Source organism: Anomaloglossus baeobatrachus, chromosome 6 (assembly GCF_048569485.1).
Source record: "Anomaloglossus baeobatrachus isolate aAnoBae1 chromosome 6, aAnoBae1.hap1, whole genome shotgun sequence".
NCBI classification, from domain to species: domain Eukaryota; kingdom Metazoa; phylum Chordata; class Amphibia; order Anura; family Aromobatidae; genus Anomaloglossus; species Anomaloglossus baeobatrachus.
This window is the reverse complement of record NC_134358.1, coordinates 63,657,955-63,685,407: the sequence shown is the minus strand read 5'-3', so window position 1 is coordinate 63,685,407 and position 27,453 is coordinate 63,657,955. Positions and strand designations below refer to the sequence as shown.

The window sequence follows — 27,453 nt, the reverse complement described above, 5'->3', positions numbered from 1 at the left end:
TGTCTCTCGGCTCCCTTAAGGGACAAGTATCGGCGCTATCTGTGTTTTTTCAAAAGCGTCTAGCCAGGCTTCCGCAGGTCCGCACGTTCCTGCAGGGAGTTTGTCACATAGTCCCTCCTTACAAGCGTCCGCTAGAACCTTGGGATCTGAACAGGGTGCTAACGGCTCTTCAGAAACCACCTTTCGAGCCAATGAGAGAGATTTCTCTTTCACGCCTTTCACAAAAGGTGGTCTTCCTAGTGGCAGTCACATCACTTCGGAGAGTGTCGGAGCTGGCTGCACTGTCATGCAAAGCCCCCTTCCTGGTGTTCCACCAGGACAAGGTGGTTCTGCGTCCGGTTCCGGAATTTCTCCCTAAGGTGGTATCCCCTTTTCATCTTAATCAGGATATCTCCTTACCTTCTTTTTGCCCTCATCCAGTTCACCAATGTGAAAAGGATTTGCACTTGTTAGATCTCGTGAGAGCACTCAGGCTCTACATTTCACGCACGGCGCCCCTGCGCCGTTCTGATGCACTCTTTGTCCTTGTCGCTGGCCAGCGTAAGGGGTCGCAGGCTTCCAAGTCAACCTTGGCTAGATGGATCAAGGAACCGATTCTTGAAGCCTACCGTTCCTCTGGGCTTCCGATTCCTTCAGGGCTGAAAGCCCATTCTACCAGAGCCGTAGGTGCGTCCTGGGCATTGCGGCACCAGGCTACGGCTCAGCAGGTGTGTCAGGCGGCTACCTGGTCGAGTCTGCACACTTTTACAAAACACTATCAGGTGCATGCATATGCTTCGGCAGATGCCGCCCTAGGTAGGCGAGTCCTTCAGGCGGCAGTTGCACACCTGTAAGAAGAGGCCGTTTTTTCGGCTCTTTTTATCGAGGTATTCTTTTACCCACACAGGGATTGCTTTTGGACATCCCAATTGTCTGGGTCTCCCAATGGAGCGACAAAGAAGAAGGGAATTTTGTTTACTTACCGTAAATTCCTTTTCTTCTAGCTCCTATTGGGAGACCCAGCACCCGCCCCTGTTCCCTTCGGGCTGTTGTTTTTTTTGTGTACACATGTTGTTCATGTTCATTGTTCTTTGGTTCATGGTTCAGTTCTCCGAACATCCTTCGGATTGAATTTACCTTAGACCAATTTATAAGTTTCCTCCTTCCTGCTTTGGCACCAAAACTGATGGGCCCGTGATGCACGGGAGGGTGTATAGCAGAGGGGAGGGGTTACACTTTTTAAAGTGTAATACTTTGTGTGGCCTCCGGAGGCAGAAGCTATACACCCAATTGTCTGGGTCTCCCAATAGGAGCTAGAAGAAAAGGAATTTACGGTAAGTAAACAAAATTCCCTTCTTTTCTCATCTTATATAACTCCTAAAAGTCTGGTCTTTGGTCCTACATCCTCGGTGGTGGTGCCGAGTGTCTGAGCCCGCTCAATCTGATATTTTTTTTTTTTTGCTCAATTTTTTTCTTCTCAACATCTCTTTAGCCATCTGCATTTTTTTTAATATTTTCAGCACTTTTTTTCTTTTTTCATGTTTACGCAGCACTCAGAAATCTGACCTAATTTCTTCAAACATCCCAGCGATTGTATCTAAAGATTCCCAAGCATTACGGCTGCTTTCTGTATCAAAGCGGTTTCTGGAAGGAATTGAAACTCCCGCAGCAGCAGATTAGGCCCATTCCTGTTTGCCTGGGAATGGAAGGCGAGCGTCAGAAGAAAAGACGTTCTGTTCTCCTTCAGGCCGGGCGTGCTCGAGTTTATCAGCCAGCAGAGTGGAAATAAAGAGTAACTCGTGTCACCGGACAAAGCCTTTTATCGGAGCCGGCAGCTATGGGAGGTTGAGTAGGTGCATTACACCTAGAGCGTTCGGCGCAGACACATCTGATAGCGCTGTCGTTAAGTCAGGACACACGCTCCTCTTTGCTACTTACCTTTTTGTTCTGGATTTTTTTTTTTTGCATTTTCTGTGCATTAAATTCCCCATTAGTGCCTATAAATATAAGACCTTATCCTGTCGGGTAATTTGCTACAAACGCAGTTTCATAGGGTCTGTGAGATAAAGTGCAGTTCTCGGCAGCAGTCACAAGTCAAAGAGCAGTTTTCAGTTGACCAATGGGGGTCCCGGTTCTTGGACCCCTATCTGTCTCATAATGATGACTTATCCGATGGATAGGCCATCAAAGTCCTCAACAATTTGGTATGACTGATAGGGAACATGGGTCTTGGACCCCCATCAGTCTCATAATGAGGACTTATCCAATAGATAGGCCATCAAAGTACTCAACAATCTGATATGCCTGATGGGGGTCCCGGGTCTTGGACTTCATCTGTCTCATAATCATGACTTATCCAATGGATAGGCCATCAAACTCCTCAACAATTTGGTATGACTGATGGCGAACACGGGTCTTGGACCCCCATTAGTCACATAATGATGACTTATCCATTGGAAAGGCCATCAAAGTCTTCAACAATTTAGTATGACTGATGGAAGGTCCCGGTTCTTGGACCCCTATCAGTCTCATAATGAGGACTTATCCAATAGATAGGCCATCAAAGTCCTCAACAATCTGGTATGACTGATGGGGAACATGGGTCTTGGACCCCCATCAGTCTCATAATGATGACTTATCCAATGGATAGGCCATCAAAGTTCTCAACAATCTGGTTAAGACAATTAACTACAGGTTAAGGCTCTTCCCAATCTGCAAATGGAGAAAATAACCGGCTGTTTTTAGGATCATGCCAATGGGATCAAATTCAGAAGTCAATAAGCAATGTACGGGGCTTCTCTATTCTGTTGAGGACAGTACTTGGTTCCATCCTCTGACACTAGTTTTCAGCTGATCAGTAGGGGTGCCGGGTGTTGGACTTCCACCTTTCTCATATTGACAAGTCCTCAGCCAAGTTCTTTAAGACGATTGGCTGCAGTATGAGCGTCTGATGGACAAACTAAGTCACGGTTTTAGGGTCATTTTAGAAGCACTGTCCCCGCAATAAAACAAGGACATATGAACAGTCAAACAGATTATAAAGGCTACTTGGTCTATCCTTGGGGAAAAAAAATTACTCAGGTACATCTAAATGAGGCCGAAAGACAAAGAAGACTATTTTTCCACACTGATTCCTATTCATCAATGTGGAATCTGTTACTTACTGGGTTTCTTGCTCCAGTTTTGATAAAATCTCCGTTTTATCAGCAGAATAGTATCAATGGAGGACTAGTAAACTTGCTGCCAGGTAGTCCTACATATATATGAGCTCTGTATAACCCCAACCCAACTACTGATTGGCAGCTTTCAGCCTATGTTAGATGTTAGAATGTAACCAGGTATGATGTAATTTGTCACATGTTCAAAATGCAGTCCGATGTTTTCCAGACAAAAGAAACATTTATTTTTCTAAGTCCACATGGGCTTTTGAGTTGTTTATAATATAAGTGGTGGGTAAGACCCCCAGGAGGAAAGGAGGGTTTATGCAGGAAGGGGGTGGGATTCATGATTAAAGTGGACAGGAGGAAACATTGCCACGCCCACCAACCAAGCTGATCGTGCCCACTAACCTGGAAGAAGACCATACACTCTAGGCTCAACCTTCAGCCTATGCGCAGTGTAAACAGGAAGCTGCCAATCAGTGGTGTGGGCGGGGTTATACAGAGCTCCGCTTTCAGAGGACTGGTAGATCTGCCGTAGAGAAAACAGGGATTTTATCAAAACTGCAGGAAGCGGCTCTGTAAGTGACATATCACTGGATTTGGGGTCTTTGCCCTTACATCATGCTGCTCTCAGGTGAGGTAGCAAATTTTGGCGACAGATTCCCTAGCATATTTCTCTGTAGAGGTTAGCCCAGTCATCTCAGTAAGGAACTACGTAATTTTTAAGTCCTATTGCAGTAAAGCAGAGTATTTACTGATTTCCACCTATCCACTGAAAAATAGTGACTGTCCATTCCAGGACCATGACTGATGGCCGGAAAGGAGTGGTGTTAGAGCCTTTAGGACTGCCAGAGATGGCACACAGCTGGTCTTCACCTGTACCATAGACCCTAAGGCAGTGGAATTGGACACTTTATGCCAGGTCTCCCCATAAATTACAGCTACAAGGTGGGAGCCAAATCCCTGGGACTGACAAATCTAGCAAAAAAGAAACAAAACTACCGATGTATGAATAAAGCCTGAAACGGATACAGGGGTGTCCAGTTGCAGCAAGGGATGGCGTATGGCTGGAATATACGGTCACTTGCTATTTCCGTGCACCTTCTGAATCCATGCTTATATACATGTATGTAGGATCAAAAAGGTCCGTGGAGCCTCTGTTAGGAGTCTCGACACGGCAAATAGCCAGAAATCCCTCCGGGAAGGACCTAGCCAAGGAGTGGCTCTTTTTAGGAGACACCATAACCACCATATTAAGTGGCCCTTTTAGTCAATATCCAGCTCTTGACGAGTTTAAAGATATAAAAGGGAAATACCAAGGCCAGGTATCCATCCACAGACAGCTGTTTCGGGGTATTGCCCCTCATCAGTGTGGAGTAGGATTCTGGCTGGGTGGGAGCAATGCCTAGTAGACCAGCAAGACCAAACAATCACTGATCTCGGGGAGACCAGCCAGAGAAAACACTTCCGGCAGCCAGCGTGGAGGAGATATATGTAGGAGACAGCTGGATCTGAGACTGCAGGATCTGACTACACAGAGCTTGTTTGTAGTCTGTTACCATGGAGACAGACCTGTAGACACAAAATAAATATTTATGGTTTGCAAAGTTGCTTTATTTTTGATGCATTAGAAAAATGTACAAAATAGGTTGCAAAGGTGGGTGGTCAAATACCTGAACGGCTACAGAAATTTACAAAATCTGGTATTAAATTCAACGGGACATGATTTACTACCAAAATTTGTGCCGCACCTTGTAGTGCACATACAATGCCACCATGAACTAATCAGACGCCTGCTGTTCAATCACAGAGGGTCGCCGGGACCGAAACCAAATCTCGCAATACAATAAAACAAGATATGTGTTGTAGCCAAGAACGGAAACCAAATACCTGCAGTATAATAAAAAAGTGCGATCCGTGGAGTCACCGAGATTTCGGACGGAGCAGATGCTTTTTCCTGCGCGCCCGTCCAATTCTTACATTATGAAGTGACGGTGAAGACATCAGCGGTGCTTACCTTATCAAGCCGTGAGCGTGTAATAAAAGAGAAAAGCTGTTCCCAGCCAGTGATTGATCGGGTCGTGCAGCTAAAGGTCAGACGCAGGTTACCGGCAACTCCCCGCTCCTCGGTGGAACAGTTTCTTGATCACATAATCCTTCCACACACATCATACCAGACTTACTAAATGAATGTAAAGGGTGGGGGGGAGGAGGGGCGGCTCATAAATCACGGCCGTAATATTCAGCTTCTCAGAAAAGAAACCATTATATCCAAAATTTATTAAGTGTTTAAATGTTCACATTAGACCAAGAAACTTTTTTTTTATTTTTTTCTCTTCTTTTTTTTTTTCTCTTCTTTTTTTTGGACCAATAGCAAATTGCACAAGCGTTCTCTAGAGAAACTGGCGCTTTATTGCTGCTATATTGCAAATACGCCTTTCGGCGACAAAAGCCAGCCTTTTTACCTGCTTTAATATGTGCGGTGTAATCAGGCCGATGAGGGATGGAGCTTGTCAGGGCCGTTAGAAAACTCATTTTAAAAGCAGCATGAGGCACTCAGCGGCTCCTCCATTCAAAGGGCTTCAGTCAACTCACAGAGCCGCCCGCCGGGGTCATTATAGGAAGATGTAATTGGCCCGGCTTAATTTCTTCCTGAGTAAATGCTCCGAAGTGGAAATGAAACCTTAGTTTAATGGTACACCGAACTGTTAATCTTTCCTAGCGCTTGCTGAGCCATCCAGGGAAAGACAATGGCTGCTCTTTGGGCTCTTTTTCTTGCAAAGGTTGGGAAAAAAGTCAAGTTTTAGGCCATTATTGTTGACCGCTTCTATATTTATTAGGTGAAAATCTGTTTTAGGAAAGTTTTTTTTAATCACAGTTGGTTCGGGTTTTTTTTTTTTTGAAACTTTTATTTTGGGGGGTGGTGCTTACTTACTGCTTAGGGGTCTACATTCATCTGTTGGTGGTGGGGTGCCCCTGCATTTGATGGCATCCTTTGAACTCTTCAAGTAAGCTGCATTTGCTCTGAAAGATGATGGTGCATGGGATTTCTTAAAGGGGTTGTCCAGGACTTTAAAGCTATGTTCACACGCTATGTTTTTTTTCGCAGTTTTTCATTCGTTTTTTCTTGTACTGCAAGGAAAAACGTATCCCAGCAAAGGCTGGAATCCTCACTTGCTGTGCACATGTTGCTTCTTTTTTCCTTGCAGATTTTGCTGAAAAAAGAAGCAAGATGTCAATTGTTTCTGCGTTTTTTCTGCTGATATGATCCATTTCAGCTCTCAGTCTCGACCACTACAATCGATTATATGTCAGTGTTGCACTTACAGCACTGACCTTTCGTCTCACACACGATGCATGGTGTGTAAGGCTTTCTGTAGATCAGGAACCCCATGCATGGTGTGTGAGGGTTTCCATAGCTCAGTAACCCCATGCTTGGTGTGTGAGGCTTTCCGTAGCACAGCAACCCCATGCATGGTGTGTGAGGCTCTCCGTAGCTCACTAACCCCATTCATGGTGTGTGAGGCTCTGTAGTTCAGTAACCCCATGCATGGTGTGTGAGGCTTTCCATAGCTCAGTAACCCCATGCATGGTGTGTGAGGCTCTCCGTAGCTCAGTAACCCCATGCATGGTTTTTGAGGCTCTTCGCATCTCAGTAACCCCATGCATAGTGTGTGAGGCTTTCTGTACCTCAGTAACCCCATGCGTGGTGTGAGGCTTCCCATGCATGGTGTGTGAGGCTCTCCCTAGCTCAGTAACCCCATGCATGGTGTGTGAGGCTTTCTGTAGCTCAGTAACCCCATGCATGGTATGTGAGGTTCTACGTAGCTCAGTAATTCCATGTATGATGTGTGAGGCTCTCCGTAGCTCAGTAACCCAGGGTCATCATGGTGAACACATTACAGGGACCTGATCGCCTGGGAGAGGTAAGCGATCCCTGCCTCCTGAATGCTACAATTGCTTTGATCGCAGCATGCCAGGAGCGGCACGGACACTGCTCCTGGTTGTGAGAGCCGGGTCCTGGCTGTGATATCAGCCGGAGACTCGATGGCGATTGTAGGAGTACTGAATAGAAAAACGCATGGAAGAAATGTGCAAACGTGATGAAAATATGTGCTTTTTTTGTTGCGTTTTTACTGCCAAAACATGCAGTTTTGTTTGCAGAAAATCTGTTCACAAGTCTGCATACATCGGCACAAAGCCTAACATTGATGGCCTATCCTCAGTAGCTGAGGTAGCGGTATTTAGGTAGGAACCCTGCATAAGAGATACGCCATGATGCTGGCTGCTAGGCTCATATAAAACTAACCTTTTTTTATGCGCCAAGTTTCTAAATTTTTAATTGTATTTCCTTAGCAGTAATGAATCTCTAAACACCTATATTCAGTGTTTGCATTCCTGAGCTGTATATTTGTTAGAGTATATTTCATGTTCAGTTTGCACCTGTTCACACTTGTCTGTTAGGAATTGCCGTCAGCTTTCTCATTGCATCCTCAGCCGCACTGTATATGTAAATCCCGGCATCAGCCACACAGCAAGTGAACGCTTTTCTTCTCCATTGTCCCTGTATCCTACAAGACAAATATAGTGGACAACCTGAATCTTTACAGAAAAAAATAATTAATTATTGGAAACCTATGTTGTTATTTTAGGCCACAGCAAGCGTCTTAATGTACTGGTTCCCACAAAAATGCCTTCCTTGGAAACTCTTGCAAAGTCTTATGTATTAGGCTATGTGCCCGTGGGACTATGTACCTGTGGATATATCCGCATGAGTGTCCGCAGGTTTCCCGCAGCAACTCCCCGGAATCCGCAGCCATACATAGCTGCGGGATTCCAGCGAAATATCTGCGGTAAACCTGCGGACATTCGTGCGACTTACCTGCGGAAGTCTTGGCCTCTATCTCCTTAGTGGAGGGCCGGGAATTCCTCAGGTATTTCCGCAAGAGTAATTGACATGCAGTTACGTGCGGCTGAGGAATATCCGCAGCATATTCCACAGCTGCACATACCGCAGCATGGACACAGCACGCCCCATAGGATAACATGGTAACATGGGGAGTGTCTGTACTCGTTAAAACCTGTGGATTTATCTAGAAAATCCAGATAAATCCGCAGGTTTTCCGCGGGTACAGAGTCTTGTGGGCACATAGCCTTAAGCGGGCTTTATACGCTACGATTTCGCTACAGCGATCTCGTTTGGGTCACGGATTTTATGACGCACATCCGGCCGCTGTAGCGATGTCGTAGCGTGTGACTCCTAGGAGCGATTTTGGATCGTTGCAAAAACGTCCAAAATCGCTCCTCGTTGACATGGGGGTCCGCTCCCAATTATCGCTGCTGTCGCTGAGGCGAAGTTGATCCTCGTCCCTGCGGCAGCACACATCGCTACGTGTGACTCCGCAGGAACGAGGATCATCTCCTTACCTGCCTCCGGCCACAATGCGGAAGGAAGGAGGTGGGCGTGATGTTACGTCCCGCTCATCTCCGCCCCTCCGCTATCATTGGGCGGCCACTTAGTGACGTTGCTGTGACGCCAAACGGACCGCCCCCTTAGAAAGGAGGCGGTTCGCCGGTCACAGCGACGTCGAAGGCCATGTAAGTACGTGTGACGGGGGTGCGCGTTTTTGTGCGCGACGGACAGTGATATGCCCGTCGCGCACAAACGATGGGGGCGGGTCTCATGCTAGCGATATCGGGCCGGATATCACAGCATGTAAAGCCACCCTTAATCTTCTGTATCAATGGAAATCTTCAAGTGGAAACTGGATAAACATATAGCTGGGATGATTTTGGAAAGCCTGCACTCACAGGGGGTCAGACCCGATGGCCCTTGAGGTCCCTTCCAACTCTACCATTCTATCATTCTATGAAATATAACTATGTATAATGTGAATTAAGTATATGTTCTCCTTGTTCTCAGCTTGCAGGCCGGACCATGACGGACTCGCAGATGTCTCTAAAGGCAGTAGAAAACATGCTGGAAACCTTACAGATCACTCAGTCTTAAATCTGAGTGCTGCCCCCTGACGATTAGGTACATTAACCCATCTACGGAGCGGAGGGCACCCATCGGCTGTACAAAGCGTAAGCAGAGGGGTCATACAGCCAACCAGTTCACCAAGACCTAGTGACATCGCTGCCACTTCAAGATGAACATTACTATCTTTTTTTTTTTTTCCTCCCTGATTTTATTAAAGTTGATGACCAGACTGTAAAAAAAAAAAGTTCCTTTTAATAATGGCTGGGAAGGACAGAATCCTATTGGGTAGATTCGGTCATCCATCGTTCTCGGTATGGCCGTCCGCAGGTCTTCTGAGCCTCATAGTCCTGTATGTCCAGGCCGGGAGGTCCGCAGAAACATACCTGGGTGAATCCGGCCTTCAGAAGAACATTCGTCTTCGCTCCTCATACAACAATACTACAAAGAGGGCGGCAGGGAGCATTAATTTATTAATTTAAAGGAGTTGTGATGATTCACAAATAATAGTTTAACGTTCACAATTTTGATTAAATTTTGCCTGCACCCCCGTGATGAGTTTTGTTACTAATATTCTCGTGCTCTATGGTGCCCTCTTTACACACAACATACACTTCTTTTTGGACCTTTCAGAATTTAGAATCTGACCTACACTAGGTGTACTGCGCATTAAACAATAGAAGTCATTTTCATCAGACACCACCATTATTACTACAATGTTGTTTGTTTAGCAATTAAGGACACCAGACAATCGCAACAAGTGCAACCACAGAAGAAAGGGGAAAAAAAAAGCCATCAGACATCTTATCAGGAATTGATTATTATTATTAAAAGGTGTAAGACAGACAGAAAAAACATACACAATTGGGTACACAAACCCCAGTAACACGCAAGCAGGGAGGGTTACCGTATTTTTCGGACTATAAGACGCACTTTTTTTCCCACCAAATGTTGGGGGAAAGTGGGGGGTGCATCTTATAGTCTGAATGTAGGGCTGCGGGGAATGAGGGTGGCGCGGTAGCAGCCTGCCGTGACCCCGTGGGCCTGCTCATTTAATATGCACGCCCATCATCCCGCCCATCATCTCTCAGCGCTTAAGCCAACGCTGACAGGTGGGCGGGATGATGGGCGGGAGGTGCACACATAGTAAACAGCCAACCCACATGATCACCCCTGGCAGCTACAGCCTAGAGTGATCATGTGCGGCTGTATTCACTGCCCCCTGCGCATCATCATCAGCGCGGGGTGCAGTGAATAAGTACGGTATACTCACCGGTCCCTGCAGCACCGCGATGTCCTCCTGTCTGCAGGCTCGCTGATCAGTGTAGATAGCGGTGACCACAGGGATGACGTCATCGCTGTGCCGCGTTCTCCACACACAGCAGCGAGCCGGGAGACAGGATGACATCGCGATGCTGCAGGGGAACGGCTCCACACAGGTCAGCGGCGCTGCTGCTGACACAGAGAGGAAGACTAGCGATGCTGCAGGGAGTGAGGAAAGGTGAGTATAAACATTTATTTTTTTTTGTGTGCCATAGAATATAGGCCATATACCCAGGATAGGGGTAGATACCAGGATGGGGGTATCTTATGAGCAGGATGGGGGTATATATCAAGATGGGGGCTATACCAGGATGAGGGACATACAGTATATACAAGGATGGGGATCATATGCAAGGCAGGAGGATCATTACCAGGATGGGGTACCTTAGTAGAGAATTTGGGGACATTACCCCCATAACAGTGTCAGCAGCAGATCCTCGCCCCATAACAGTGTGTCATAACCACATTTTTTTCTTACATTTTTATTTTCCTATTTTCCTCCCCTAAAACCAGGGTGCGTCTTATGGTCCGAAAAATATGGTCTATTACAGGGAGTTCAGAGGGTACATAATAAATGCACAATAGTTCTCAAACAGATATTAACATAACATAAAAACAAAGCTTTTTCAAAATAGTAAAAGCCGCCGGAGCTTTTATAACAGCTGTGCAGCGCCACGCCGGAGATCGGGGAACGGTAAGTATGAGAGGGGGGGGGGGGGGGGGGGACTGACCGACAGACAGCGAGAGGGACAGATAAGACAGAGACCGACCGACAGACATAGAGAGAGACCGACCGACGGACTGAGGGAAAGAAAGAAACATAAAAAGAAAAAAGACCGACATCACATGAAAAAAAGCACAAAACGTACACGGAGCATACAGAGATGCGTCCGTGTCACTTAGGCGTGCGCACAGACCCATTGACTCATTGGGTCCGTGTGTGCGTGTTGCGTGATGAAAACGGACATGCTTCCGTGCAAAACGGAGACACAAACGTAGCACGCACACGGACCTTAATGAAAAACGCACGTGTCCTCAAACATTAAATAACATTGGTGCACGTTTCTCCGTATATACGGGAACAGACCAAACTCGCACGTGTTTGACGGATGTGTGTTGCAGGCCGTAGGTGGTGTTAATATTAGTCAAGGGGGGCTATATTTTGGGGTGTGATAACTTGTGTAATTATCTGTTCACCGGATTGACAGTTTTAAACATGGTATTGTAACCTGTTATGTTAATAATATCTGTTGTGAACTATTTATTATGTACCCTCCGAACTCCCTTTAATATAACCCTCCCTGCTTGCGTGTCACTGGGGTTTGTGCGCCCAATCATGTATGTTTTTTCTATTCTATCTTCCACCTTTTAATAATAATAAAAATCAATTCCTGATAAGGCGTCTGATCGCTTTTTATCTTCTGTGGTTGTGCATTAAACAAGACTAAATTAGACTTTCTCGTTAGTAAAATCTATGGCGTGGTGTTTAGAAGATTTGGTTTTGTGGAAATGTGAAGTCACGAAATTAGCCAGTCACCAGAAATCATCTGCACAATGTTATAGGGCTGTACTGGTATTGACACCCTTCAAGGAATTGTTTACTACCAAACACTTATCAAAAATGGGGCAAGGTGGTCCTAAGACTAAAGGGAATCTGTCACCAGGTTTTTGCTCCCCCATCTGAGAGCAGCATAATGTAGAGACTGAGATCCTGATTCCAGTGATGTGTCACTTACTGAGCTGTTTGCTGTCATTTTGATAAAATCAATGTTTTTTCTGCTGCAGATCTAGCAGTTAGGCCTCGGTTTCACTTGCGTTTTGCAAGGACGAGTGCAATCTGATAAAACATTGTGCATAGTGCAAAACTATGGGGCAATGTCCACCTGCGATTGATTTCTCATTCCTTATCGGCATGAAAAATGAATCACAGCATGCTGGGTTTGGCAGCGAGTCTCTGCTCACACACACCCATACAAGTCTCTGGGTGCATGTGAAACATCGCACTGTACTTGCATGTTGCATGACAGCAGTGCGATGTATGCAGAGACAGGCCGCAGAGAGGAGGGAGAAAGTGCTCCTCCCTTTTTTCTGCAGCAGTGATCCAATCACAGGATCTGTTCACAGTCACATGACACTCGGCTCACGCTCGCGGCAGAGAGTCATTATCATATCACTTCCAATGCACTCGCTTTGGAGGCTGTGCTCAACTGGAACAGAGGCCTTACACAGAGCTCATGAATATGCTGGATTATCTGCAGCATGCCAAGTAGTCCTGTAATGATAACCTTCTGCTGATTAATATTACACTAAGCAGCTCAGTAAGTGACACATGGCTGGAATCAGGATTTCTTCCCCTATATTATGCTGCTCTCAGATTAGGTGTCAAAAACATGGTGACAGATTCCCTTTAAAAGATATATACCTATTAATGCCCATCTACTTCTGCAATGTTTTTCCTGGTCTTCTCTTCTGACACTGATGATCAGTGCAAACAATTATCAGCAGATTCTACATGTGTGTATAGGGAGAGACCTGACACTCAAGGATTTTGGGGTGGGGGAAGCAGCCGAGTCGGCCTTTTGATCCAGTCTCCTGTGCAGCTTTTTCTGACTTCTCATGACTTTTAAAGGGAACCTGTCACCACTTTTTTTGGCTGTAAGCTGCAGCCACCACCACCGGGCTCTTATATACAGCATTCTAGCATGCTGTATATAAGAGCCCAGGCCGCTGTGTAGAACATAAAAAACACTTTATTATACTTACTTAACGGTCGCACTGTGGGCCTTATGGGCGTCTCACTTGTCCGGTACCGGCGCCGCCTCTTTCGGCCATCTTTGTTCTCCTTCTCTAGCCGCGGTGCATGACGCGTCCGACGTTATCCACACTCGCCGGCATTCAGGTCCTGAGCAGGGCAGATCAAAGTATTGTAGTGCACCTGCGCAAGACCGGCGAGTGTGGATGACGTAGCCGCGTAATGCACCCAGGCTTCAGAAAGAGGACGAAGATGGCCGAAAGAAGAGGCAACGGGACCTGACAGCGGAGACGCCCATATGGCCAACCGAGCGACCGTTAGGTAAGTATTATAAAGTGTTTTTTATGTTATACCCCCGGCCTGGGCTCTTATATACAGCATGTTAGAATACAGTGTATAAGAGCCCGGTGGTGGTGGCCGCAGCTTATAGGCCAAAAAAGTGGCAACAGGTTCCCTTTAAGGCTATGTGCGCACGCTGCGGATTTGCTGCAGAAAATGTGTCTAACATTGCTGCAGCCATTCCCAGCAAAACCTTTGTGTTTTAAAAAAAAAATGCTGTGTGCACAATGTGTTGTTTTTATAATACCTGCGGATTTACCCGCGGAATTTCCGCTGCGGAATTAATGAGCATGTCACTTCTTTTCCGCAGGTACCTGCGCTTTTTGCCGTAGATAATGGTAAAAATCCACAGGCACCAACCAGTGGAAAAACCGCAGCAAATCCGCACCAAACCGCGGTAAAACCGCATGAGGAGTTCGTTGGGGTTTTGGTGCGGTTTTTTACCACACGTGCGGGATTCCTTCAGAGGAACCGGATTTTCCTTAAGAATAAGTCCATTTCTAGTGCACACATGGCCTTAATGTGGGATTTTTCTCTGAAGCTCTGCATCATTTCATAGTCAAGCATACATGGCTGAAATGGTACTGCCGTGTCCGATACATGGTACCGCCGTGTCCGATACATGGTACCGCCGTGTCTGATACATGCTACAGCCGTGTCCCATACATGGTACTGCCGTGTCCGATACATGGTACCGCCGTGTCCGATACATGGTACCGCCGTGTCCGATACATGGTACCGTCGTGTCCGATACATGGTACCGCCGTGTCCGATACATGGTACCGCCGTGTCCGATACATGGTACCGTCGTGTCCGATACACGGTACCGCCGTGTCCGATACACGGTACCGCCGTGTCCGATACATGGTACCGCCGTGTCCGATACATGGTACCGCCGTGTCCGATACATGGTACCGCCGTGTCTGATACATGGTACCGCCGTGTCTGATACATGGTACCGCCGTGTCCCATACATGCTACAGCCGTGTCCGATACATGGTACCGCCGTGTCCGATACATGGTACCGCCGTGTCCGATACATGGTACCGCCGCGTCCGATACATGGTACCGCCGCGTCCGATACATGGTACCGCCGCGTCCCATACATGGTACCGCCGCGTCCGATACATGGTACCGCCGCGTCCGATACATGGTACCGCCGCGTCCGATATATGGTACCGCCGCGTCTGATACATGCTGTTCGGGGCAGGTTCCATTTAACAAAGAAGAGCCAAGTTAGGTTTTAGTGATTTTTGTGTATTTTTTAGTTACTCTGCGCCTGAGCCAGGAATCAAGAATTACAACTTCTCATTTATTAATCCTTATCTCATTGCCGGTCTCTCTCCTGGATCGGCCGTACTACTTATTTAAGGTATTTCCATTACTGCTTAGTAATCGTGGTAGCAATGTACTTGTATTGGGGCCAAAGTAAAGCCATTTGCTTTTCCATTTTCTTGTGTGGGGAGGCAGAGGTATTTCGGTATGTAATGGAAGATTTTGTGAGCTTTGACTCTAGACCTGTCACGAGCGCATTAAACCCAGATAGGAGCTGACAATATAGAGATGATGTATGTTACATGTCGGGCAAAGTTCAGATATTCACATTTTATGTTACTATCCGACAGTAAAATCTTGGCTGACTTCTCTGCCACATGAAAGACCTGGGGGATAGACGTCACGTGGGGCTTTAGAATCTGTAAGGTGTTTTGTTTTATTTTTTTTGTACTATTGGGTTTTTAAAGAAATTAAAGAGAACCGTGCCTTAGCACTCTTAGTAATATACAGTGTGTCCACCCATATCCTGTCCACCGCCATTAACATGAGAACGGCGGCAGCTATAGGAATAGAAGTGGTGTCTTGGTATAGTAAAGTATCCATGCGCTACACAATGAAATCACCTATTTGTCGATTGTTGTTATGTGTCGATTCGTATTGAATTGATGATGCCCTACAACTTTTTTTTCTCCTATCTCGTTCCATTTTTAAGATAAAAATGCTAACTCTGTTGTTTTCCACCAGGTGGTGCTATAGGTGGTTTCATTGCGTAGCACAAGGATACTTTACTATACCTAGACACCACTCCTATTCCTATAGCAGCCGCCGTTCTCAAATTAATGGCGGTGGACAGGATATGGGTGGACATACTGTATATGGTATAAAGAAGGGGCATTTATAGGGAAAATCAAAATGTTCCCCCAATTATGATGTACCCACAATATAAAGCCCATTGTTTATTTTTGTCACGGGGTATGTACAGATGGAAGAGGGGCTCCTAGGTGGACTCTAACACTGGGGCCTCTGTGCTGCCCCTTATTTCAAAGGTAGGCTTGATGGTAGCCAGGTTCAAGCCCACAGCATGACCCTGGCTGCTGTCCGGGCACTGATACTACTTTCCACCCTGGGAGCAGGCTGGAAGCCCAGTATCCAAAACCTCACAAATAGGCACAGACAAGGGTAAACGAAAATTCGCACTTAAACACGAAGAGGGGATGGTATGTGAACAGGGGAGTAATGCAAAAGGGGTAGGAAATAAATGCATAACTGGAGGACTCCCACACCACGCGAAACCACAACTTGTAGATCACCGTAGAACAGGATAACCTCCAGGAACCGGGGAAGCAAAGCTATATCCGGCGCTCAGCCTCAGAATCTAGAGCCTTATAAAGATTGCTGGCAGCTGGTGATCACAAGCCAGCAGGGATTAACTCCTGCACTACTGGAGAGTACTGAAGCCAGAACCAGCCATCACCTATGACAGGCTTTGCAACTAAGTGATCCCAGGCGATTTGTCAGACTCTACAGTGTGAACACAGTCTGACGCCGCCATCACACCCAACGAGTGTAACGCTGAACACAGCACGACAATTTCCCCCTTTTACTTTCATGACGTGAGTTTTAATGTAGTGAGGGGAGTCCTTTTATCTGTCCTCACCACCAAGTAATAAACTGAATGGGATCAATCAAGACTGAGCCCTGTCGTGGAGGAGAGTTGCTAGATCAGCGTACCTTCTTAAAATAACAACGTCCGAGCACCAAGGGAGCAGAAGCAGTTTGATAAAATACCACTTTGCTGTTCTGGATGTTGCTAATGATTTTTTTTTTCTTTTCAAATGTTTTTAATTATTTTTCTACATGGAGAGAATCAGTTTGCATTGTGTTTGTGGGTCATCTTTGTATTTTTTTTTTTTATAAAGGGAATCTGTCACCAGGTTTTTGCCACCTAATCTGAGAGCAGCGTAAAGTAGGGGCAGAGATCCTGATTCCAGCGATGTCACTTACTGAGCTGCTTAGGCTAGTTTTGACAAAATCACTGTTTAATCAGCAGGAGATTATCATTACGGGACTACTTGGCATGCTGCAGATAGTCCAGCATATTCGTGAGCTCTATATAACTGCTGGATCTGCAGCAGAGAAAGCATTGATTTTATCAAACTGACAGCAAACCGCTCAGTAAGTGACACATTACTGGAATCAGGGTCTCTGTCTCTATATTATGCTGCTCTCAGATGAGGGAGCAAAAACCTGGTGACAGATGTCCTTTAAACCTGCTTTTGCTTGCTTTGGTAGCTGTTAGCTCTGTACTCACTGGGTGTTGCCTATGAAGCTAATCTGCCTTCTCCTTTCTTTTAAAGGGACTCTGTCAGCACAGAGTGAATGTTCAAACAAAGTACAGCTACTGCTGCATCATGGTGCAGCTAATCATTTAAGTAAACCTTCTCACCTGCTTGTTTTCCCTCAAACACCACACCCCCTCCTCTTTAATTGACAGTTCTGGCTTTACAGAACCAAAGAAGGGTGCAAATGGATGAAAAACAAGCAGATGGGAAGGTGTATGTAAGGGATTATCACCTGGCGCATGTACTTGGTTTGAACAGTCACCCTGTGCTCACAGAGCCCCTTAAAAAGGTTTCTCTGAGAATGAGATAAAATAGTGTACCTGTTATCATCCAATCTAAATCCTATCCTAGTCATGTCAGTACAGGCTGCAGACTGAAGATATACAGCTTTCAAGACCTGTGTGTCAGCTGACGAGCTGTATCACACACACCTCAGTCATCAGGCTGTCCTATATGAAGAACTTGCAGCCTGTAAGATGAAAGCTGAAGGAACCGTTTAGTTGTAATTGGGTAAATCTCTGCAGCAGAGCTGATCGCTCTATCAGAGGGCAATTGCTGGTGCAGCTGTATTTGTAATGAAACAAAGCTCAGCTCTGCTGTATAGTGTTAGTTATAATCACACAACTCTGTTGTATAGTGTTAGTTATAATCACGTACAACTTAGATCTCTACTGTATGGTGTTGTGAGGGTAAGGCGTGGGCTGTGGGCCGTTTGTCCAGATATAATAAGATAATCTGTGTGTGTATATATAATTAAAGCATAGATATCATTGCATAATTATCCGTATGTCTGTATGACAATCGCATAGACGCCATAATATGATTTTATGGTGTGCACTCAGGAATGTGTTAAGCTAAAATGTACAATGAACAAAGTATTATTCATAACACACTGATTGTATCCATAACATGTTGGTTCTCACCAGCTGGGATGTGAAGCCGGGGCTTTATCTTTACTCTTTGTTCCCGTCTCAAGGTCAAATGTTGAATTGTATAACTGTGATTGTTTTACAATCTATGGGTTAGAAGAGCATTGAGCTTCTCCCGGATAGAGACACGTCTCTGTATGGTCATTTTTCCTCATACATATATCTGCGCAGATCGATTTGAAATCCATCTCTGTGACCCTGAGAAACCTCATTTGTGGTTTCCCCAAAATTCCCAACCTTTAACAGTGTTAGTTATAATCACACACAGCTCTGCTGTATATTACTTATGACACAGCTCTACTGTATAGTGTCAGTTATAACCACACACCGCTCTGCTGTATATTGTTAGATATAATCACACAGCTCTGCTGTATAGTGTTAATTATAATCACACACAGCTCTGCTGTATAGTGTCAGTTTTAATCATACACAGCTCTGCTGTATAGTGTTAGTTATAATCACACACAGCTCTGCTTTATAATGTTAGTTATAATTACACAGCTCTGCTGTAGTGTTAGTTATCACACACACAGTTCTGCTGCATATTGATAGTTAGGACACAGCTCTGCTGTATAGTGTCAGTTATAACCACACACAGCTCTGCTGTATAGTGTCAGTTATAACCACACACAGCTCTGCTGTATAGTGTTAGTTATAATCACACACAGCTCTGCTGTATAGTGTTAATTATAATCACACATAGCTCTGCAGTGAAATCAGGAGGTTAGACTGTCAGTCATTACATGTCTCACGCTTGTAATGACTCATTTTCATTTAAAATAAGCTGTGGAGACAGAGTCTCAGAGAGATCTATGTCTAGCCCATAGATCTTAACAGCTCATTTACATATTAAGGAAAGCATGGATATCTCTGGAATAAAACATCTGAACACAGATCAAGGTAACATTTTCATCCATCTTTCTATGACTTGCATGTCCATATAGACTGCTTAGGAGGATAGAGCCATTCAAAAAAATGTGCCGACAATTTATTACATGGACATACTGTACTCTCACCATCATGAGAAGTTGCTAATTTGTCTGGTGTGACAGGTCTCAGGGATCTTTTTTTCTGCCACCTCCTCACGTATTGATACTTCTGGATACATATTATATATGTCTAATATGTGTAAACCCCGGTAACTCTACCTCCCCCTCATTCATCCTTCTTGTCCCTGTATTGCAGGATGCTCTTGGATACATGCATACGCCTGGATTCTCCGTCTCCATACTGTATGTCAGACTTTTACCGTTTTGTTTGCAGTTTTTTTGTTATTTTTATGCTTATTTTTCCTCCTTTTCAAAGCTGTTAATATACGCTATAGAACTAAACACAATGTAAAGCAATATTGCGTGATAAAAACTACCTACAACCAGGGCTGTGGAGTCGGAGTCGGAGTCGTGGAGTCGGAGTCGGAGTCGGAGCTCATTTTGGTGGAGTCGGAGTCGGAGTCGGAGTCGGTATAAAATGCACCGACTCCGACTCCTAAAATATATAATAAATTGGGGACAGGAGTGCAATGCAGAATGTGCTGAATATTTTACTAAATAATAACATTTAGTATAATGCTTATATTTAAGTGAAAAATTTATTGTAGTACAATGTGAACATCAGACATTTAATTGTTTTTATGATACAATAATCAAGATATTTGGATAGAACATAAAATATTTATTGGAATACAACTTTAGAACACAAAAAACTAATAAATTGTAAATATGTAATATATATATATATATATATATATATATATATATATACACACAGTGTATATACACACACAAGATATATATGTAATCTACTGTATATTACATAGTGTATTACATATTTACAATTTATTACAGTTTTTTGTGTTCTAAAGTTGTATTCCAATAAATATATTTTATGTTCTATCCAAATATCTTGATTATCGTATCATAAAAATTATTAAATGTCTGATGTTCACATACACATATTCATGTACTACAATAAATTTTTCACCTAACTATAAGCAATATATGTAGGAGTCGGAGCCGGAGTCGGAGTCGGAGCCGGAGTCGAAGGTTTGGCTTACCGACTCCACAGCCCTGCCTACAACAAAGATATCGCAGCTAAATCTAAGGTCAGGACCAGATGTTCCAGCACAAAACCAAGATCTCTGGAAACATTTCAATCTGCGCTTCAGCATCAGGCATCTAGAATATCAGCAACATCTGCTGGAATAATCGGTATCTTTTAACCACACGTCTCCCCTGCCCTAGGTGTAAAGGTAGATTTAATAGGCTTCAAAGGGAACATAAAGCGCAGAATTTCTCCTCCACTTAAACACGATTTACGGCCATCTTAGTATTTCCTCTCCAGTGGCGTTGCATCAAGTGGGATATTAAAATTTTCTCTTGTAAGGTTCAATGGAACAGCGGTGGAAGGGTAGACACATTATGAAATGGGATACGTTGCACCAAATGCTCAGCGCTTCACATAAATACCTTTTTAAAGTCACTATTTAAAGAGCAGCTCCTTGGAGAGAGGGGGCAGGTGGCTACGGAGGCAGAATTGCTAGCACAGCACGGAGTAGCATCGCGCCGTGTTTTTTCCTGCCGAGTTCAAGACAAACGCATTCAAATATACCATTAGGGAGTTAAAGGGTTAATTCTGTTCCACTCGCATTAACTTCGAGAGATGAGCTGAGCAGGTAATGTCACCAGCTTTTTGCCGCCTCATCTGAGCAGCATGATGTATCCAACTATGTATCACTTAGATTACTGGGTGTTCTGTTCTGCTCAAATTAACTTTGAGAGATGAGCTGAGCAGGTAACGTCACCAGCTTGTTTCTGCCTGATCTTAGCAGCATGATGTATCCAACTATTCATCACTTAGATTACTGGGTGTTCTGTTCCGCTCACATTAACTTTGAGAGATGAGCTGAGCAGGTAACGTCACCAGCTTGTTTTTGCCTGATCTGAGCAGCATGATGTATCCAACTATGTATTACTTAGATTACGGTGTGTTTTGTTCCACTTACATTAATTTCGAGAGATGAGCTGAGCAGGTAACGTCACCAGCTCTTTGCTGTATCCAACTATATATCACTTAGATTATTAGGTGTTCTGTTCTGCTCACATTAACTTCGAGAGATTATCTGAGCAGGTAACGTCACCAGCTTTTTTCTGCCTGATCTGAACAGCATGATGTATCCAACTATGTATCATTTAGATTTCTGGGTGCTCTTTTCCGCTCACATTAACTTTGAGAGATGAGCTGAGCAGGTAATGTCACCAGCTTGTTTTGCCTGATCTGAGCTGCATGATGTATCCAACCTATGTATTACTTAGATTATTAGGTGTTTTGCTCCACTCACATTAACTTCGAGAGATGAGCTGAGCAGGTAACGTCACCAGCTTTTTTCTGCCTGATCTGAGCAGCATGATGTATCTAACTATGTATCACTTAGATTACTGGGTGCTCTGTTCTGCTCACATTAACTTCGAGAGATGAGCTGAGCAGGTAACGTCACCAGTTTTTTGCTGTATCCAACTATATATCACTTAGATTACTGGGTGTTCTGTTCTGCTCACATTAACTTGGAGAGATGAGATGAGCTGAGCAAGTATTGTCACCAGCTTGTTTCTGCCTGATCTGAGCAGCATGATGTATCCAACAGTATTATCCGAGAGTAAAATCTTGGCTAACTTCTCTGCCACATGAAAGACCTGGGGGATAGACGCCACGTGGGGCTTTAGAGTCTGTAAGGTGTTTTATTTTATTTTTTTTTGTACTATTGGGTTTTTAAGGAAATTAAAGAGACCCATTCCTAAGCCCACTTAGTGGTATATATGGTATAAAGAAGGGGCATTTATAGGGAAGCTCAAAATGTACACCCAATTATGATGTACCCACAATATAAAGCCCATTTATTTCTGTCACGGGGTATGTACAGATGGAAGAGGGGCTCCTAGGCTCACCCTAAGACTGGGGCTCCTGCACTGTTCCTTATATCAGAGGTAAGCTCGATAGTAGTCAGGTTCGAGCCTCTAGCGTGACCCTGTCTCCTGTCCGAGCCCTGATACTACTCTCAACCACTTTGGGAGCAGGCCGGAAGCCCAGTAACCAAAACCCCACAAATAGGCACAGACAAGGGAAAACGAAAACTCGCACACACTGCACTTAAACACGGAGAGGGGACGGTATGTGAACAGGGGAGTAATGCAAAAGGGGTAGGAAATAAATGCACAACTGGAGGATTCCCACAAGACGCGAAACCACACAAGAACCGAGGAAGCAAAGCTATATCTGGCACTCAGTCCCAGAATCCAGAGCCTTATAAAGGGTGCAGGCAGCTGGTGATCACAGGCCAGCAGGGATTAACTCCTGCACTACTGGAGAGCACCGAAGCCAAAACCAACCGACACCTATGACAGGCTGTGCAACTAAGTGATCCCAGGCTGTTTGTCAAACTGCAGTGAGTCTGACGCCGCCATCACACCCATTGAGTGCAACGCTGAACACTGCACAACAATTTCCCCCTTTACTTTCATGACCTACAGTCATGAGCAGCATGATGTAGACTAAAAAAAAAACAAAAAAAAAAAACAAAGAGAATAATAGGTATACTATAAAAAAAAAAAAACACCAAATAGAGAAAACCTCTAAAAACCAATACTTAAATCAATTAAAATACAGAAAAGTACCGAACCATATAGACATACAAGACATGGACACAATAGACAAATTCATATAGTATTTGTACAAGTGAACACATACCCTAATGGTGGAGTATAAGGAAATTCCAATGCTTCAACTCGTCAAGGAGATGGACTTTAGGGTAGACCTACCTTGACCTTAGTGACAACGGAGGATACCTTAATTTTTTGGATATCCCCCGCTCAACTGTGGCTGACCCTGATTATCCCTTAGCTCAACTAGTAGGGAACTACCACCACTACTGTCCAAAGTGCCTGAAAAGTGACTATAAACATATACTGTAGACATACAACATAAACCGCTCACAATACTGGACACGGTCCTAATCAGTACAGTAGGAAAGGATACCTTAAAGTCTTGTACAACTATAAGCACATGCCTGAAAACCTCTCTATAAATTATGTTTGCCGGTGAAATAAAAGCTAAAGACACGTCGTAAGTCCCATTAGCAACCCCTGAGGAAGTTACAGTGTATGAAACGCGCGTTGGGGTCGGCACGCTCTATACTATTAGCTCCCATTGTTTGTCCTTATTTGATTGTATACATGTTTTTATTTTTATTGCACTGAGATACCTGTATATTTATTAACATTCTTTTTTGCACTAGCACACTTTACATTACATGCCTGAAAACTTCTCTATAAATTATGTGTTTGCCGGTGAAATAGAACCTAAAGACACTTCGCATATCCCATTAGCACCCCTGAGGAAGTCACGGCATACGAAACGCGCGTCGGGGTCAGTACACAGGATTAGCAGACCATCTAACGAGGTAGTAAGCTTACACTTACTTTGCAGCTCTATACTATTGGCTTCCATTGTTTGTCCTTATTTGATTTAAACAGGTTTATATTTATATTACACTGAGATACCTGTATATTTATTAACATTCTTTTTTGCACTTGCATTCTTTACATTTAACGGACTATCTGGAAAATGCCACTTTATCTGCTGCTTTTTTTGCACTTTATTCAAGCCCTATCTGTGATATGTGGTAGTATACATGGTCTCTTTTGCACTTGTACCTGCTTTGCTGCTGTAAGGAAACATCTCTGTCCATATTTCATACTTATTTGCACCGTCACATGTACAATCACGAAAGTTTGCACAGACACTCCATTTGACTCATAGACTAAGCTTTGAGGGGAAATTTTAACCCCGCGCTTTACAGTTATTCGACAGAAAACCTGCCTCTGTTAAAGTCAATGGAGCTGAGAGCCACAGTGCAGCTGGAACTTCAGAAGAGTGCACAACCACGCCCTTAAAGGGAATGTTGGCATGTCACAATGCAGCCAGGGAAAGAGACATAAACAGGGAAAGAGCCAGACACAGACAGACACAAACAGATAGGGAAAGAGACAGATAGGGAAAGAGACAGACAAAGACAGACCAGGAAAGAGACAGATAGGGAAAGAGACAGAGAGACAGACAGGGAGACAGGGAAAGAAACAGACAGGGAAAGAGATAAGAGAGACCGAGAGAAGGAAAGAGTGGGAAAGAAAGAGTCAGACAGAGAGAGACAGGGAAAGAGACAGACAGGTAAAGAAAGACAGACAGGGAAAGAGACAGACAGACAAAAAACAGACCAACAAAGAAACAGACAAAGAGACAGACACAGACAAAGAGAAAGACAGGGAAAGAGACAGACAGACAGGGAAAGAGACAGGGAAATAGACAGGGAAAAAGACAGGGAGAAAGGGAAAGAGACAGACAGGGAAAGAGACAGTGAGAAAGGGAAAGATAGAGACAGACAGAGACAGCCAGAGACAGACAGAAAAAAAAAAAACAGACCGACAAAGAAATAGACACAGATAGACACAGACAAAGAGAAAGACAGGGAAAGAGACAAACAGAGAGGGAGAGAGACAGAGACTGAGAGAGAAACAGAGAGACAGTTACTATCCCGGGCAATGCCGGGTACTACAGCTATTTTTTTCAATAAAATACGATATTATATCCTCACATTTTGTCTTTGTCATTATCCACTTTTGGTGATGCTTGCCTACACTCCTATGGGGATTTTGGATTTGCACGTCACAAGTAATATAAAAAATATTAAAAGTGCACGACGTTAACGTCAAAACACTATTTTCCAGGCATAGGTAGGCAATATATATTTCTTAGAAAAAAAATACTATGTCAAAATATTTGGATTTACTCATAATGTCAGATGGACGTCAGTTATCACACGGCAATCAAAATGTATTGGGGGGAAAATCCGGTAAGGAGCTCGTTACTGAAGCTTTCTAAATCTTCACACGACGGCTTGGTAAATAACATAAAACAGGGAACCACATTCAGTCCCCAGGCTAAAAGCCAACTTCAGTGTAGGTCCCTCTGAAGGAGGTAATCGGTGATCAAGGAACTCGGCCAGAACAATTAAACAAACACTGCGAAAGAAAGAGGCCAAGAAAATCCGGCAGCGTCTTCACACAATTCTCAGTACTCTGCAAAAATGATGTAATAACCCTCTATCACAACTGGTCCCAGACCACTCAAGTGCTGTCACTGCAGATCCTAAGGAGATGGAAAATATTTGGAAAAGTCCGATCAGGAATCTACTAAATCTTTACATATAGTTTATTTTTTCAAATATTTATCTGCTCATTTTTTAATTTTTTTTTTTCTCTTTTCTTTTTTGCTTTTCTTTAATGATACTTGAAACCATTATAATATCAGGCAGGAAACTTTGAAAATGGAATTACACAGCCATTCTGATATGGATTTTCAAAATAAGTACACCCGCCTCATCGGGTTTCAGAGATATTTTTTAATAATACGTGTAGTTTGTATTGTGAAATCAGGCCAAAAGTAATAAAAACGTTTGTCTTCTTTAATTCTATAAACATAAAATGAATATTTTCTCCCCAAATATTTAATTTAGTATAGTGGACAGACCTCATTGACACGGGAAATAATAAATATGAATACATTTCCAGGATGAGGAGGTGGAGGTGAGCTGTGATGTCATCTATTGTGATTTGTGGATCCTGTGATATCTACTGTATATATCTATAGAGATGTTATCAGCCTTTGTACAGGAGGAGGAAGTGAGCTGTGACATCAGTTTTTGTGACTAGTGGATCCTGTGTTATACTGTATATAGAGATGTTGTCAGCCTTTATACAGGAGAAGGTGAGCTGTGACATCAGTTTTTGTGAATAGTGGATACTTTGTTATACTGTATAGAGGTGTTATCAGCCATTATACAAGAGGAGGTGAGCTTTGATATCACATTTTGTAAATGGTCGATCCAGTGTTATCTACTGTATATAGAGTTGTTCGCAGTCATTGTGCAGAAGGAGAAGGTGAGCTGTGACATCACTTTTTGTGAATAGTGGATCCTGTGTTATACTCTATAAAGAAATGTTATCAGCCATTATACAGGACGAGGAGGTGAGCTGTGATATCACCTATTATGAATTTGTTATTTGTTATGTGTTATTTTCTGTATATAGAGGTGTTATTAGTCATTGTACAGGAGGAGGAGGAGGTGAGCTGTGACACCCCTATAGGGAATGGTGGATCCTATCATGTACTGTACATAGTTATCAGTCATTGTACAGTTGAAGGAGGTGAGCTATGACATCTGCTATTGTAAATGGTGGATACAGTGTTATCTACTGTATATCAGTAATTGTACAGGAGGAGGAGGTGCGCTGTAACATCATCTATTGTGAATGTTATATCCTGTGTTATGTACTATATATAGAGGTGTTATCATCAGTCGTTGTACAGGAGGAGGAGGTGAGCTGTGATAATACCTGTTGTGAATGTTATATCCTGTGTTATGTACTATATAATGAGGTATTATCGGTCATTTTTTAAAAACACGATTTACATAAAATCTTGATTTAAACAATGGATAATTTTCTGATAAAACAATCCCTTTAGATCAAACATCACTGTCCTGTTCTTTCTGTCACTCATCCCTTTATTACCTGGATGCGGTGCTGTTCCTTATGTGTCCTGCTAATCTGAACTCATACTGGCATTCGTTTTACCAATTATCAGATATCTGATTATTCTCAGGCCTTATTGATATTTTCTAGTAACATGTAAAGTTCTCTCATCTGAACCTTTGCAACAAATTGTTTGTTACGCAGATCTCACCATTCGCATTGCACACTATGTACAAAAAAACATTCAACAGATTTGTGCGCCACCTAGAGTATGAAGTTGGCATTACACCATTATTTTTATTCAAATCCTGACTTTCTATTTTCCTATGAAATACCAAATGTTCATACTATAAAACAATAAGTCAATCGGTATGTTGATACTTTGTATATTTTTTTACTAAGGAGATGGATATTGAATAAGGCTGATTTCACACAACTTCAATGCATCATTTTAGTACTGGTCTCCTTAAGATTGGACAGAGGGATGTTATGTTCCACCTTCTCCATCCTCTTAGAGGCGATGCTTGAAGATTAGCAATATGGGATATGGGGTTATAATTAGAAAATCCTAGTTTTCCCATTAGTCAAAGTAAATGAGTGATGTGGGCTCTGGCTGTATACTATAAAAATGATTTGGGATCATAAAATACATTTTAAGAGCATTTCAGTGCTCTTAAAGGGAATATGTAACCATAAAAAAACTTTTGTGATTGCTGAATACTGTGTTATCTTACATTCATTGTAATCCTGCCTGTGATAATAATGAGACTGCTGAAAAGACATTAACAGAG

The 27,453-nt window shown here is 43.6% G+C and overlaps 1 protein-coding gene across 2 annotated transcripts in view; it reads left to right on the top strand.

Annotated features, from left to right (window-relative positions):
- Nucleotides 1-9,671, top strand: part of EMC2 (ER membrane protein complex subunit 2) — a 142,553-nt gene extending 132,882 nt beyond the window's left edge. For both annotated transcript variants that reach the window (XM_075352954.1, XM_075352955.1), the window contains exon 12: nt 9,064-9,671. In XM_075352954.1, the coding sequence (XP_075209069.1) occupies nt 9,064-9,150 (87 nt within the window). In that variant the 3' untranslated portion in view covers nt 9,151-9,671. The remainder of the gene's footprint in view (nt 1-9,063) is intronic.
- Nucleotides 9,672-27,453: the final 17,782 nt, after the last annotated feature.